This window comes from Sceloporus occidentalis, unplaced genomic scaffold, assembly GCF_023333645.1.
Source record: "Sceloporus occidentalis isolate IW3139 unplaced genomic scaffold, rSceOcc1.0.p SCAF_1, whole genome shotgun sequence".
NCBI classification, from domain to species: domain Eukaryota; kingdom Metazoa; phylum Chordata; class Lepidosauria; order Squamata; family Phrynosomatidae; genus Sceloporus; species Sceloporus occidentalis.
The window spans coordinates 178,445,411-178,460,359 of record NW_028316981.1 but is presented as its reverse complement, the minus strand read 5'-3'; the positions used below and the strand labels follow the sequence as shown (position 1 = coordinate 178,460,359).

The 14,949-nt window shown below is 41.6% G+C and overlaps 1 protein-coding gene across 1 annotated transcript; it reads left to right on the top strand.

The window, feature by feature from the left end:
- Positions 1 to 9,756: 9,756 nt before the first annotated feature.
- LOC149322859 (olfactory receptor-like protein DTMT) lies at positions 9,757 to 10,692 on the top strand. The gene has a single exon (XM_089509610.1). It carries the CDS (start codon positions 9,757 to 9,759, stop codon positions 10,690 to 10,692), a length of 936 nt encoding a protein of 311 aa, XP_089365736.1.
- The last annotated feature ends 4,257 nt before the right edge of the window (positions 10,693 to 14,949 follow it).

Genomic DNA, 14,949 nt, shown 5'->3' with positions numbered 1-14,949 from the left:
ACTAACCACACATCTCTCTCTCTCAATCTCGATGAATATAAAGCTGATCTTTCCATACCTTCTAATGTTTCACAATATCAGAACATGGTCAAGATGGCCATAATTATTAGTGAGGAAGAACACAGAAGCTAGCAGAGGCCAGGGTCATTTGTATTGGGGGGTGGGTGGGTGCAGGGGATGTGGACCACATTGGGTGACATCTCAGAAGGGAGTGTCTCCTGGTGCACTTGTGGAAAGAGATTGCCTTCTGGTGTGTACTTCTGCATCTCTTCATGGATAGACTGGGCCTCCCAGAGATTGAAAGGTGACCAGGAGGTGACCTAGAAGAGGCTAGGGCATCATCAGCATGCCGTGATGAATTCCTGGAGGCCACTCTCTTTGCTGAAAGGTGCCTGGACCACTTTGGAAGATGCAAACAAGGCTAGTAGACTGAAATGTTGGGCATCCCAGTCCACCTCCCTGTCAGAGTCAAGGATGCTGGCTTCTCTTCCTCAGCATCCTCTTCTACGCCTCTGGGACCACTGTCCTTGCTGGGGTGTGCAAGGCAACCGTGGTGATGACATCATGAGTTACTCCACTGGGTTGACACCAATCCTAGTGATGCCACTGGGAGAGGCCACGACAGCTTGCATTTTCCTACTGGGAAGGGCAATAGTCCACCCTTTCTCTCTTCTGCCCCCCACTAAGTTAACTGAGTGCAAACTACTTCTGCATTTTGGTCTAAAGTTTGTAGCAACTGAAGTAAGCTGAGAACAAGGGAGGAAAGTGGGAAAAGGATACTACATGGAGAAGTTGGCAAAGTGGCTGAAATGCAACAGGACTTATGCACAGTGGGACTGATTCCTTGAGCAATGTTCTGGGATTCTGGGAGCCAAAGTCCAAAACACCTGGAAGGCCAGAGTATGGGAATCCCTGATCTAGGGAGCGCTGATGCAGATCTGTTGAGTATGATTCACATTAGGACAGTTTTCCCAGTGTCCTGTTACACATCTTCACAATTGGCTAACAGAGAAACTCAGTGCCCCTGTTATGCAGCTAAGTATATGTAATGTTACACAATGTAGACTGTGATAAATGATTCTGGCCAATTTTGATTAGTGTTCCTCGTGGTCAGCAACAGAACCTGTTGGCATTTCATTCCTCCTTTCATTTTTACTTCCTTTCCATAACGCACTATAACTTCCCTCACTTTTTCTAAGTGTAGCAATCATCACAATCACAACAAACCTAAAGTTGGAGATAAATGTCCTCACACAGCCAGCAACTGAGTAGTGGAAGGAGCTGGTGGACACAGGATGGCAGGTGGTGAAATACCACTAGATGGCAGCAAACGGCCATGCTTTTTGTTGCTACATGTTGTTAATGTGTTTGGGGGAAGGGAGGGTGTTTGGGGTTGTAGGTGTTAAACCTAGGGTAGATATAGAGTGGAGTAACTGTAGCTATTCAGTTGAGTAACTAGTTATAACTACTTATGAGTAATTCCAATAGTTAAATAACTATAGTTATGTAGTTAAGTAACTTTTGTTAAAAGTTAGTTATTCAAATAGTTAGTTATTCCAATAGTTACAAGTAATTACTACAGTTAGGTAACTTTGGTTATAAGTAGTTTGGTATTTGTTACATACTTCCAAAAAGCCAACTTGTATTTTGCCTTTTTCAACAAGGGACCATTCTTTTTATTTTTGAATTCATGTTTTTTAGAATTGCATCTAGAGTGAAGTAACTATAGTTATACAATTAAGTAATTAGTTGTAACTACTTATGAGTAATTCTAGTAGTAGTTAATTAACTATTTAAAGTAGTTCAATAACTATAATTATGTTGTTCAGTAACTATAGTTATGTAATTAGGTAACTTTGTTAAGTAGTTATATAAATAGTTACAAGTAGTTACTACAGTTAGGTAACTTTAGTTATAAATAGTTTGGTATTTTTTATATTGCTATACTATACAGTTGGCCCTTCCCTTACTTGGGGGATCCATTCCCCGCTGCATAAAGGAAATACCGCTTAAACTCAAACTTGTTTGCACAGTGTGCACCTGGTACACCACAGGATGTGCGCTATGTGCATGTGTGCGTATGCTGGAAGCTGTGTATAGCATGCCCACATATGACGCGGGCGCACTGTAATTTTAGGTTTATTTTTCCCTTTTTTTCCCTACTTCTTAACCTAGGATATCAGCATCCACAGTTTTGAAAAAGCAAACCTTGAAGTCCAGTAGATTCCAAGCGTGCAATCCCTTCTGATTTTCATTTTTATACTTACAGTCCCCCAAAACCACATTTGCATCATCCAGTTTGTTCAGTCTAAAGCCAGCACCAAAATTTAAGTGACATGCTGGGAAACATTAAGAATAATGAGGTTACAGTCGTAATACATAATACAGGAAATACAGGGAAAGGAAGAAATAAAAAGAGGCAATACACAGAAGATTTATGCAGAAGATTTATACAAGAGAAATGAGGGAACGGATGTTGTTTTATTTTAGAATTAGATCTAGAGTGAATAGCTATGCAGTCAAGTAACTAGTTGTAACTATTTATGAGTTACTCATTATTAAGTAGTTAAATATGATAGTTATGTAGTTCAGTAGCTATAGTTATGTAATTACACAACTATTATTAAGTAGTTATTTAATTAGTTACAGGTAATTACCATTGTTAGTATCACTATAATATAGTTATAGGTTTATTTTTTCCATTTTATTCCTACTTCCTAACTGAGGATATAAGCATTCACAGTTTAGAAAAAGCAGACCTTGAAGTATGTAAAAATATCAAACTACTTATAACGAAAGTTACCTAACTGTAATAATTACTTGTTACTATTTGAATAACTACTTAACAAAAGTTACTTTACATAACTATAGTTACTTAACTATTTAAAATGGTTATTAACTACTGCAGGGGTAGGCAACCTTTTTGAGCCGGGGGCCGGGTTGCTGTCCCTCAGACAACTGGAGGGCCGAAGCCAAAAAATAAATAATTAAATAATTTTAAAAAGAATTAAATAAATAAATAAACTGGGACAAATGTGGGACAAAATTTTCAAATGAAGGACACTTTTTTAAAAAAAAATGGAGGACACGCAACAAAATTGCTGATTTTTAAAAAAATGTTCATATAAATGCATGTTTCGGAGGCTTCTATAGACAATTGCCCCCCTTGCCCGCCGCTTGCACCCCTTGCCTGCTGCTTGCCTCCCCTTGCCCACCTCCTCCTGATAGGCCAAAGGCCCCATGCCCTCACGCGAGAGGCCAAAGGCTCCGGCGGCAATCGGTGGCAGGACCGGGCTGGGGCCAGTCCCAAGGCCTTGCCGGGCCGCATCCGGCCCACGGGCCGCAGGTTGCCTACCCCTGAACTACTGGAATTACTCATAAGTAGTTAAAACTAGGTACTCCACTGTATAGCTTCACTCTAGAGCCAATTCTAAAAAAAAACATGAAGGCAAAAATAAAAAGAACGGTTCCTCGTTGAAAAAGGCAAAATCCAAGTTGGCTTTTTGGATGTTATTTAGCTATATTTGAACAGGCAAAGAACTAGTTATACGTAGTTTAACTAATTAACTAGTTAGAAAGCTATACAGTGATAGTGATAGTTTTACAGTTATACCAGGTACAATCTCTACAATCGAAATCTTTGCTGAAGTCTATGAAATATTAGTTTAGTGCTACTGTCTATGAAACATTAGTTTATTACTATAGTTTTTGTGGGTTTTTCAGGCTATGTGGCCATGTTCCAGAAACGTTTCTTCCTGACATTCTGCAGGTTATGCTTCCTCACCACTTTGCCTATTCTGTCTGTGACTCCTTTGATGTATGGCAAAAATACCTTCCTTTTGGGTGGCTGCTTGTCTTCACTTCTCTGGGTTTTCCTGGACACAACCATTTATTGCAGGGGTTGCATTCCACAATCAGTGCATTGCCATTTAACAGAAGGGTTGCATTCTGCAGTCATTACATAACAGTGCATGTGGAGATTTATGTTATATAACCCTATGTGATAATTCAGCTGAGATGGTTGCAAATGCAAACTCAGAGGTTATTGGTCATTCCAGAATGTGAGTGCTGAGTTTTGGTACGGACCTAACCTGGGGAGGTGTGTGTGTGTGTGAATCCAAGACCCAGGCTAAGGAACATTAGTATCTGGTGGCTTCCAGGTCAGAGAGGAGGGATGTGAATCTGTCTGAGGATCACTTTCTTAGCATCTTGGATAGCTCTAAAACTGAAATCTCCACTGCCTTCTAGAGGCACAAGACACCTCTTCTCTGAATGGCATTTTATTGGTGCAAGGACAAACAGAACCAGTAACATATGAAACTTCAGTGACAGTCAGCTCTGCTGGCATGCAAAATAGCAGCTCACAATACACAGAAGCCAGGCAATAATTCGCTCTCAAATTGCTTGCTCTACTCTTTCCATTTCAACATCAGCACCTTGGAGAGTTCCCAGCCATTAGTCACAAACCTCCTCACCCATTTTAAAGATGATGGTGGCTGGAAGAACCAAACAAAGCCACCTGTGGCTGCATCTGCACTAAAGAATTAATGCAGTTTGTCACCAGTTTGACTGCCATGGTTCAGTGCTATGGAATTCTGGGATTTGCAGTTTTGTTTAGCCCTCTCTATCAGAGAGCTCTGGTGCCACAACAAATTACAAATCACAGGTTTCCATAGGATGGAGCCATGATAGTAAAGCTGTGTCAAACTGCATTATTTCTGCAGTGCGGATACAGCCTGAGTTCCTCTCGACTGATCTGTCTAGCTTCTTCAATTGAAGATTTCCCCTGTGGCTCTTTCTCTGTTCCTCACCTTGCCTGGTAATATTCTATTGGGCTTGAATGTATGGAAGAATCCACATCATTTCCCCCTTGGAAACCTTCTGAGTGGCCTTGGACCAGTCACATTCTCTCAGCCCCAGAAAACCCCATGATAGAATTGTCATAGGGTTTCCCTAAGTCAGATATGACTTGAAGGCACATGACAACAACTACAAGACTAAGTAAATTATAACTTAGACTTGGGCAGGGGATCATGCAGCCCTCAAGATGCAGTTGGACTCAGCTTCCTTAGCTAGCATAGCCAATGGTGAAGAATGCTATTTGCAGTCCTCCAACATCTGGAGGGCTGCATATTCCCACCTCAAATTTAAAAAATTGTGTCAGTCAGTCATTCGTTCAGGTGGTTCAGTGGCAAATGGTGGCTTCTATTTCAATGAGGCAGTGAATGAATTCCAGGTTTTAATTTAGGAGTTAAAGGAGCTCCCCATGCTGCTGAACCCAAGCCCTAAATAGGTTCAGAACCGTTGGAAAACTTCAGCATTCTCTCTTCCCCCTCTCTTTGCTATTTAGAGCAAGTGGGATTTTTAGATAGCATTGCATTACCTACATGTCAATCTCTGCTACCTTCTCTCATTTAAAACCTTCCATTTGCATATTACTAGCATTGTAAAATACCTTTTGTAGCCCAGCTAACAAACCATGTGATTCAGGCCACTTCCTTTGGAAGGCTATTGTGCCTCCAAGTCATTTCCAACTTATGGTGACTGTAAGATGAACTGTCCATGGGCTCTTACTCTCACACCAAGAAATTCTTCTCTCCCTGTTGGGTTGCCATCTCATCCTACCACATCAGAAAGATGATGAGATGAAAGTTTTCTTTTTCCTGATCTATTCATTGATTAGTCAGGATGTAGGCTTCCTATGCATATGTAGATTCAAGACATTAGTAACTTGAATTACCCAACAAGAACCTTGGAAAGCTCCTACAGAAAGCTAGCCAAAACTGAGAATGGATTCACTGACTTCGGAGCCACCAGGCACCACTGATTTGAATTGAACCTCACTTTTCTTCCCCAAAATGAGACTTGGTCTATGCAGCTTTATGTAATTCATGACAATATTTGAGCTAAGAAATATATGACCTAAAGAAAAAAATACCTGGCCCCTTTTTCCTGATTTCCCCAAAGCAAACCTGCCATGGCTAACAAAGCAGTGCTAGTGCAAATGTAATGAACTCCCATGCAACATTCTGGAGCTGTTGAGTGTATTAGAATCCCTGTGGTATCTCTCCATTAGCCCAAGGGGCAGGTAAGCTCCAGAGAGAAAATTTTTATTATTGTATTTCTGTCTACCATACCATAGTGAGGAGGGACGTTCACCAAATTATAGTCTTTCTTGCTTTGTTGCAGTCCAGAACACAAAGTCTTATTACCTCCAGCCATCCATTTCTTTCACATTTCTTTATCTTTCCACTGTTCTCACTTTCTCAGTCTCTTTTACAGACTCAACTTCCCAGTTCTGTTCTGCTGAGCCTATGCAATCTGTTCATCTTTTAGACTACCCTAAGCCACTCATAACAATTTTGATGGGCAAGGAAATAGTAGATATCAGGGTGTGAAATTAATACTCACACCAAGTCTACTTTCCATACTTCTTCCCCTTTAGTCTCTCCAGAGCTATGGATATTTGTCCTGTTGATACTTAGAGACATCCACTTTCTTCCCTAGCTCTCAGACATGATCCAGTCCGCTCCTCCTCTTCACATATGGATGAAAAAAGTTATCTGCTTAGACTGAAAGAGCAAAGGAACCATCTCCATATGAGGTATGCAGTGGGTAACGTGACAAGTTGGGATGGAAAGACTTAGTTCTGAATATCATGTAGAGGCATACAGAAGTGGAATACAACTTCATTATATTCAGAACTGATCAGAAGGTCTGTACTAAGGGTGGAGAATCTTGGCAAGTTTCTTCTGAGGCTGAGAGCGTATGACTTGTTGAAGGTTGTCCAGTGGGTTTCCATGACCAAGCTGGGAATTGAACGCTGGTCTCCAAAGTCACAGTCCAATGCTCAAACCACTACACCACACTGGCTCTCAGGAGAAGATTTATTCCTCCATAAATTTCACGATCCCTTATCATAGGTCATGTTGGGTGTTGTTAAATAGAGTTATTATCAAAAACATCTGGAGGGGCAAAGGTCCTTCACCCTAGGCTCAGAGTTACACCTCATTATCCATGAGGCTTTCATTAGTTTAAGTTGCCTTTGGGTCTCTTTTAGATTATTATATTAATTCCTAACTGATTTTAACATAATGTAAATGGTCAAAACCACAGCAGTTCTGAACCACTGAAGTAGAATCCTGCTGCTTCAAAAAGCTTGTTTCCAGTCTTGCTATAGGCTTGCAAGACACCCCAAAAAGCAAGCAGGAAGGCCTCTACACTTTTCACCTGTGCAACTGATATTTGCAAGCATACTGCTCTGTTCATTGGCATTGCATTGATATCACAAACTGTCTCCCAGTACGTTGTGTGTACACATGGTTTCTTTTTTGTGTCCAGAAAATGCAGCCAACTGGTTTCTTTGGATAGGTTCTAATATTATTACTATTATGGGAGAAGGAGAATAAATTTATTCATAATTGATTTTATGTGTATTTTGCCCTGTGATTTGATGGTATATGCTGGGAGATCTTTTAATTAATAAAGTAATATCAGGGATTTGGTCTCATCCAATAATACTGATTGGCAGGGTCAGCTTTGTTATCATTGTGTACCTTCAAGTAGTTTCAAAGTAATGGTGACTTTAAATTGAATTTCCCATGGGTTCTTCTTGGCTAGATTTGTTCTAAGGGGGTTTGCCTTTGCCTTCCTCTAAAACTGAGAGAATATGTCTTGCCCACAGTCATCCAGTGGGTTTCCATGGCCAAACTAGTATTTGAAACCTGGTCTCCAGAGTCATAGTCCAGTACTCAAACCACTACCCTAAGCTGGCTCCAGCGTAGGCTTTGCTTTTGGTTTATTAACCTTTTGAGCCAAGAGCTATTTTAAGCCCTGCCAATAGAAGGAAAACCCCACTACCCTTGGATGGATCAGTGTTAAGATGCACTCACATGAATGGGTCTGTGTTGCAGTTCATTGGGCAGGTTTGTGTTAGGTTCACTATCCTGCTTACCCAGCCATTATTTGAAGAAAACTGTCAATGAGGTCATTTTCTGTGGAGGCTTTGGCAGAAGGACTGTGCTTGTAATGTCTGGTCCACTCAGGGCTTGAAAATACCAGTCATGCTGGATGGGGTCTTCTGGGAGTTATAGTGCAAAAAAGTATCTTATCCAAGCTCTGATATCTTCGAATGCTTGTTTGCTTGAGTTTTTTTTTAAAATGTTGCTTGCTTGGTTGTAGCTCTCGTTAAGTGCCGGGCTGTACAGACAGCCACATGCAGTGCCGGATCAGGGCCCCATGGCAACTACATCCCGCAGCCCCCATCTGGCCTTTCCATGGTGCAAAAAGGAGCCACAAAGATTGGCTCCTTTTATTGCTGCTTTGTTGAGGTTGTCAGAAGACACATTTATCTTTTTTATGGTATTAATAGAGAAAGCAAACCTGATTTGTGGCAGGGGTAGGCTTTCCCTCCCTCTTCTACTCAGTCCATCAGAGTAGCTGCTGGATAGCAAGAGGCTCAAAAGAGACTACTTCTCATTTCTCTTGTATTGTCATTACCAGAGAAAGAACCATGTTCTTGAAATTAAAACTTAGAAAGTTTACTTTAAAACAACAACAAAACTACACACTCCATATTCTGCTGACCAGCTCAACCACTGAAACAAAAAACAGAAATTCGCAAGGCTGGAAATGGTCCTTATGCCACCATGCCCCAATGCAAACACATACATCACAAGAAAGGTAACCAAAGAAACAGAAAGTGAAAATGAGGCCTTTTGAACAGATCACTTTAGGTTGTTTAAATTAGATTTTCAGATGATGTCAGGGGTTAACCTGGACAGAAAGTGGACTTTCGTGATTTTCACATGACGTAAGGGTTAATGAGCATTAACGCGTCATTAACCTGAACAGAAAGTGGACAAAGCTTGCTCTTTTTTAATTTCAGAAAATCCTGAAAGTAATAAGGAGTGGATTTTGTTGATTTTCCTTTCGGATTAATGTTGCATTATTGCTTATTAACCCTGACGAGTCTGAAAAATCAACCTGCTTTTGTGGTTTTTTGCAGATTTTTAAATCCCGTTTCTTCATGGGATCCATCCCATGTGATAAACTCCATAGTTTACTCTAATCCAACACTTGAACCACCACACTGTGTCGGGTCTTCATGGACAGCTAGCACCTGGTAAATGGTCATTTATGTTCACACAGTTTTTCTTCTTTTTGCCATTTCTCGTCAAATTAACTCAAATACCTCTCCCCAATCACTCAGTAACAATATGTATATTGCTCCCTATTGTCAAATTAGGGGTTGTTAGCTCTGGTTCTTTGGTCAACAACTCCCTTAAACTGTCACCTTTGGCTATTCTGCCTACAGTCGCAGGGAGTTGTAGGCCACAACTGACCATTCTAGCCCCCAAAGGATTTTCATAACTTAAAGAGATGCATTTCTCCAGTGTAACCTTTCCTGGGGTGCAGATGCTGCTTTGAGAGAGCCCCAGGCTGATTTTTGGTCTTGAAATTCTGTTGCTAAAGGAATCATTGGGGTGGGGGGAGGAGTGATGAAGACATCAACACCATCTCCTTCCTGTTTCATATTTCAATTCAATTCAGCTGTTGAATCAATTGGTCAGTGGTGAGTTGACATAAAAGTAAATGCAACTGATTCAATAGATGTACCCTAGTCAGGACTAAGCCTAGGATAGAAGCCAATCTTGTCATCATTTCTGAAGTTTCTAAGAAATCAGGCAGTGTCATGTTCTTCCTGCCCATCTGATGACTTACATTCTCTTCCCCACAGGTGTTTCTAAATGACACATGGACAATGTGAACCAAACCAGAACATCTGGATTTGTCCTCCTCGGATTGTCCACCAAAACAGGAAATCAGGGGATTCTCTTCCCCCTCTTCATGTCCATCTATCTGCTCACCCTGTTGGGAAACCTGATGATCATCCTCCTCATTCGAACTGATTCCCGACTCCTCCATACCCCCATGTACTTCTTTCTCAGCCACCTTTCCTTGGCAGATCTTGGGTTTATTTCTACCACTGTGCCCAAAGCTCTGGAGAACATACTGTCACACACAAAATCCATCACCTACTGGGGCTGCCTCACCCAAATGTATTTCTTTGTGGCCTTTGGCATCACAGACAGCTTCCTCCTTGCATCCATGGCATATGACCGCTATGTAGCCATCTGCCACCCACTGCGCTATTCTGCCCTCATGAGTCACAAGCATTGCCTCCTACTGGTTATGGGCTCTTGGCTCCTGGCTCATTTCCACTCACTGGTCCACACACTCCTGATGGCCCGGCTCTCCTTTTGTGCCTCCAGGGAGGTTCCACACTTCTTTTGTGATGTCCAACCCCTGTTGCACCTCTCTTGCTCCTCAACTCAACCCAATGAGCTCCTGGCCTTCACTGAGGGCTCTTTAATTATTATGGGACCTTTCCTTTTTATTATGACCTCATATATACTCATCCTGGTGGCCATCTTGAAGATACCTTCAGCTGCTGGGAAGCGCAAGGCCTTCTCAACATGTGGCTCTCACTTGGGGGCAGTATCTTTGTTCTATGGCAGTGTGATTGCTGTCTACATCCGGCCCTCCTCAACTTACAGTGCTGCAAAGGACCAGGTTGTAGCAGTCATCTACACCATGGTCATCCCTATGCTCAACCCTTTCATCTACAGCCTGAGGAATGAGGATGTGGTGGGAGCAATGAAGAGGATTATAGAGAGACAAAGGAAATAGGGACATTTTGGTGTATTGTACCTTTGTTGTTGTTAGAATAATAGAATTGTAGAATTAGAAGAGACCACAAGGACCATGCAGGAACTCACAATCAAAGCACTCCCAACAGATGACTTTGTTTAAAGGAAACTCCACTACACTCCAAGGGAGTCTGTTCCACTGTCGAACAGCTGTTCCTGTCAGGAAATTCCTCCTCATATTTAGGTGGAATCTCTTTTCCTGTAATTTGAATCCATTGCTCTGGTTCTGTTTTCTGCTTTCTGGTACAACCAGAAACACTGAGATGTTGAGCCTGAATCCAACAGAGGCCCCTTTCACACTAGCACTGTTGCCCTGGGTAGATTCAGGCAGACCCGGTCCCTCAAGACCCAAATATGTCAGGTATGAAGTTTCCACTAACCTTTACCCCGAACAAACGTTCCCAGTGCAATTTAACACGTCAGTTGTTCAAAAGGAGCTATTTAAGATGGAACCTCCTCTTCGATTGCATCAGATCTTTCCTGGGATCTTTTATTTTGGGGCCTGTCAATCAAACTCATTTCTGCTTTCGTCAATGCTGACGTGTCACAAGATGGAGGCCCCTTTTCGGTTGCAAACAAACATACCCAGATTTTGTTTTGTTTTTTGGAGAGACAAAAGATGTGCATGTGCTGTCAAGATCGATTTTTGGCAATGTAAGATGCAACACTGGATGCATTGTCACCATTTCTGTAAAGAACTCCACATGGACAGAGCAAGATGGATCCCTTGTGCCAGCTTCTTCTGCATGCCATCCTGAAGCAGTACCAGGTGTTCCTCAGGATTATTACCGCTTCTCTTGCACTTATTCAATGAAGGCAGAGGTTTAACAGGCAACTTCAGGCACTGCACATTACAGATTCTGTGCTAAGTTCAAGGAGGAGAAGGAGGAGATGGCTCCATCGCAGGGTGAGAGGCCTTGTGTTGGAAAGCCATGGCCAGGGGCAAGATCAGGCTGCTGCGGAAATAATAGTTCGTCTTTTGTGCCAGCCTATGGCCAGGAGGTGGTGGGTGTACCCACTTGAAACTGACTTTTGGCCAAAGCTCATGTGTTCGGTGTGGTCCGAGACGAAGTGGATCACTCACTTGAGGATGCCTAGAAGACTTTTCCTGATGTTGGTAGAGCAGCTGCGCCCAGAGATCTCCAGGAAGGACACTCGGCTGCATGCTGCCATACCGGTGGAGATTCTGCCTGATTCTGACTAGACTAAAGTGGGAGTGCCCAAGGGGGCATATTTATGGGGTGCACTGTGTCTTGAGGCAGTTGAGTGCGTTTTCCTGGAATTTTCCAGAGCTGTTTTCTTAAGGTGGCCTCTTTCATGCATGCCTCTTGTACTGCTACTGCAAAGGCCAAATTTTCTGCTCTTAACCTGTCTGAGCTCTGAGCCTTTAACTGTTATATTTCAAGGCTCTGAGCCTCTAACTTAAGAGATCACTTTTGCTTCTGATGCTTACTGTGCCACACTCCACACTCCACAAGTAAAATGGTGTCCCCTCTGTAAAAAGGGAAAAACAGGGTTTGCTTTTTGGAATTTATATATTTTTAAAATATTTTCAAACCATGGGTGCTTTAATCCATGGATAAAAATATCTGTGGATATGAAGGACTGACTGTAACTATAAAACTTCTACTCTAACTATATATGTAATTATAACTGCATTCTTATTTTTTATTTTCTTTGGATTCTTATTTTTTCTTTTCATGTTCAAAGATTTTTTATTTTTAGAATTACTTATGTATTTAGGTAACTATATCTGTGTAATTAAATAACTATTCCTAGCTAGTTATAAGTAGTTAAGTAATTAAGTAATGATAGTTGGATAACTTGTTGTCCTCAGTTCATCAGTTCCATCCCTCCATTAGTATCTACAGTTCTTTCTTTCTTTCTTTCTTTCTTTTATCACCAGGTGAACGGTACTCGGTTTAAATCCACTGTCTCAATGAATTAAACTCTGAATCTTTCACAGTCTGTTAGATACCGAATTATTGTATTTATTTTTATGAAATAGAGTTTTTTTTAGAGTTGAAAGAGTTTTACCCCAGACTTCAGATGTGAAAATGCTTTTGCTAAGTAAATTTATAAATGTCATTAAACATTTGCTGCTCTCCTGGGCAGCTTCAAAGATGTACTGTCTACTGGATAGCCAGGAGAGCAGCAAATGTTTAATGAATTCTAGAGGCAGGCTTCTAAGTAGTTTATTGTAAAAAGGGAAATAAACAATCATACACAATATTCAGTCATGCACACTAGGAAATTCAAAGGTGTTACATTGGAACAGAGAAGGCCAAACTAATGGAAATACTGTACCTGAACTGAATAGTTGCTCCACTTGTGCCATAACAGGGAATGCAACTGACTCAGTGACCAAAGACAGAAAGGGGAAAGTCAGCCTTTGATAGCCCAGCCCTTATGGCTTAAACACACAAGATCCAACACTCACTCCTGCACTCAGTTTTTCCCACTGTCTAGGAATTCTAGTGTCACTTTCCTCTACATCTGTATTCTGAATGTGCCAATTGCACACTCAGCCCATCCAGAATCCAGGGGACTGCCCACAAAATTCTCCACCAATTTGTAACCTTGGGTATGTAACTGTCCCAAAAGGAACACTTAAATGCCAATGTATGTTTGAGAATTATGAATTAGCTCATTGGTAGTGGCTGGGTTATTTAATAGTTGCCTGGGCCCTGTTGGGATATGGGATCCAGTCGCTATGTATACCGGTCCAGAGAAATGAAGAATTCCAGAGGCACATTTCTAAGTAGTTTATTGTAAAAGGGGAAATCAACAATCATTCAAAACATACAGTCACACGCACTCACAAGGATTAGGAAATTCAAAGGTGTTATGTTGGAACAGAGAAGGCCAAACTAATGAATATACTGCACCTGATCTGAATAGTTTCTCCACTTGTTACAGGTCCAGAGTTAAAAGGAACTCACTAGGTCCTGAGGCAAATGGAGAATGGCAAGTGAGAGAGGGGTTAGCCAAGCAAACTGGCAAGTGCTTCCTTTGAAATGGATTTGAAACACTTTGAAGTTGGTTTTCATTTTGGGGTTTGAATGTGGGTGTTTGGACATGCATTTCCAAAGTCAGATGGCTAAGCATGCAAAGATGCCAGGGTTGTTGACTCCTTGGCATCTTCCCATAGCGGCCATTTCACAGTAGGGTCATAGAGGGTCAAATCAACCTGCATTTCTGATATCAAAAAAGGAGGGGTGAAAGGAGGCTAACACACATCATAGGACGCTATTGTCTATGACAAGAATGCACTTCTTTATCATACAAGCATGTTAAAATTTCACCTCTCTTGGTGCCAAAAGATGTCAGCCAGGACATGTCTTAAGTGTTTCACCCTCCTTTTTTTAAAGGTCGATGGTGCCCCAAGAGTGACCAGAGTGAATGTCCAGGGAAACCACTTGTTGTCCCTCAAATTGTCCCTTTGTCTCAACTATATTGTGGCATATCACACAGGAGGCAATGACAGAGGTAACATTTTCTTTGGCAAGCCCTATCGTACCTCCAATGAGCCTTCAACCTCCCCAAACCCTTTTCAACAAGGTTTCTTGTGTGGTTGAGGTGTTTGGTAAACCGAGCCTGTTAGAGTCACCTTGATAAGCTACCTTCTGATTGGATAGACACTATCGGCAATCAAAAGTAGACCAATCTGTTGACCAGACATAGTAATACTTGGGTTCACAGGGACAACCACTCCCACCTCCATTGTTTCACGGATAGCAGAATTACTTAAGACCCTGACATCGTGATTTGTGCCACTCCGTCCAATTTCTGCATCCACAAAGCCACCTCTGTGACCACAGGTTCCTTGAAGAAGAATGGAATACTGATTCTGTTGGTTGATGAACTGTCCTCCTTGTTACCCAAAATGCAAAGGTCCTGAGAGGGTACCTACAAACTGTATTCAATTGAAGAATTAATTTAGCTCAATAGGAAGCAGCGAGAGGGCCCAGGTATACTCTACCCAGGACTTGCAGCCTATGTTTAATGGTTCTGAAAAATGAGAACTCCAGAGACAAGGTCCAAATTAATTTTAATTTATTTTTTAAGTGGGAAATCAACACACATGTAAAGTACACACACAAATACACACACACACGAACAAAGATAGAGATTGTGGTAATGGATAACAAATTAAAGGGTTCCAATGGGAAATATTGACCAGTTCCAGAAGTTAGGCTCCAATGTGAGCAAAAACAATTTCAGTAGGACTCAGTGC

Bases quoted from the DNA above. Each gene is read 5' to 3' on its own strand.
- LOC149322859 (XM_089509610.1), top strand. From the start codon at position 9,757: ATGGACAATGTGAACCAAACCAGAACATCTGGATTTGTCCTCCTCGGA.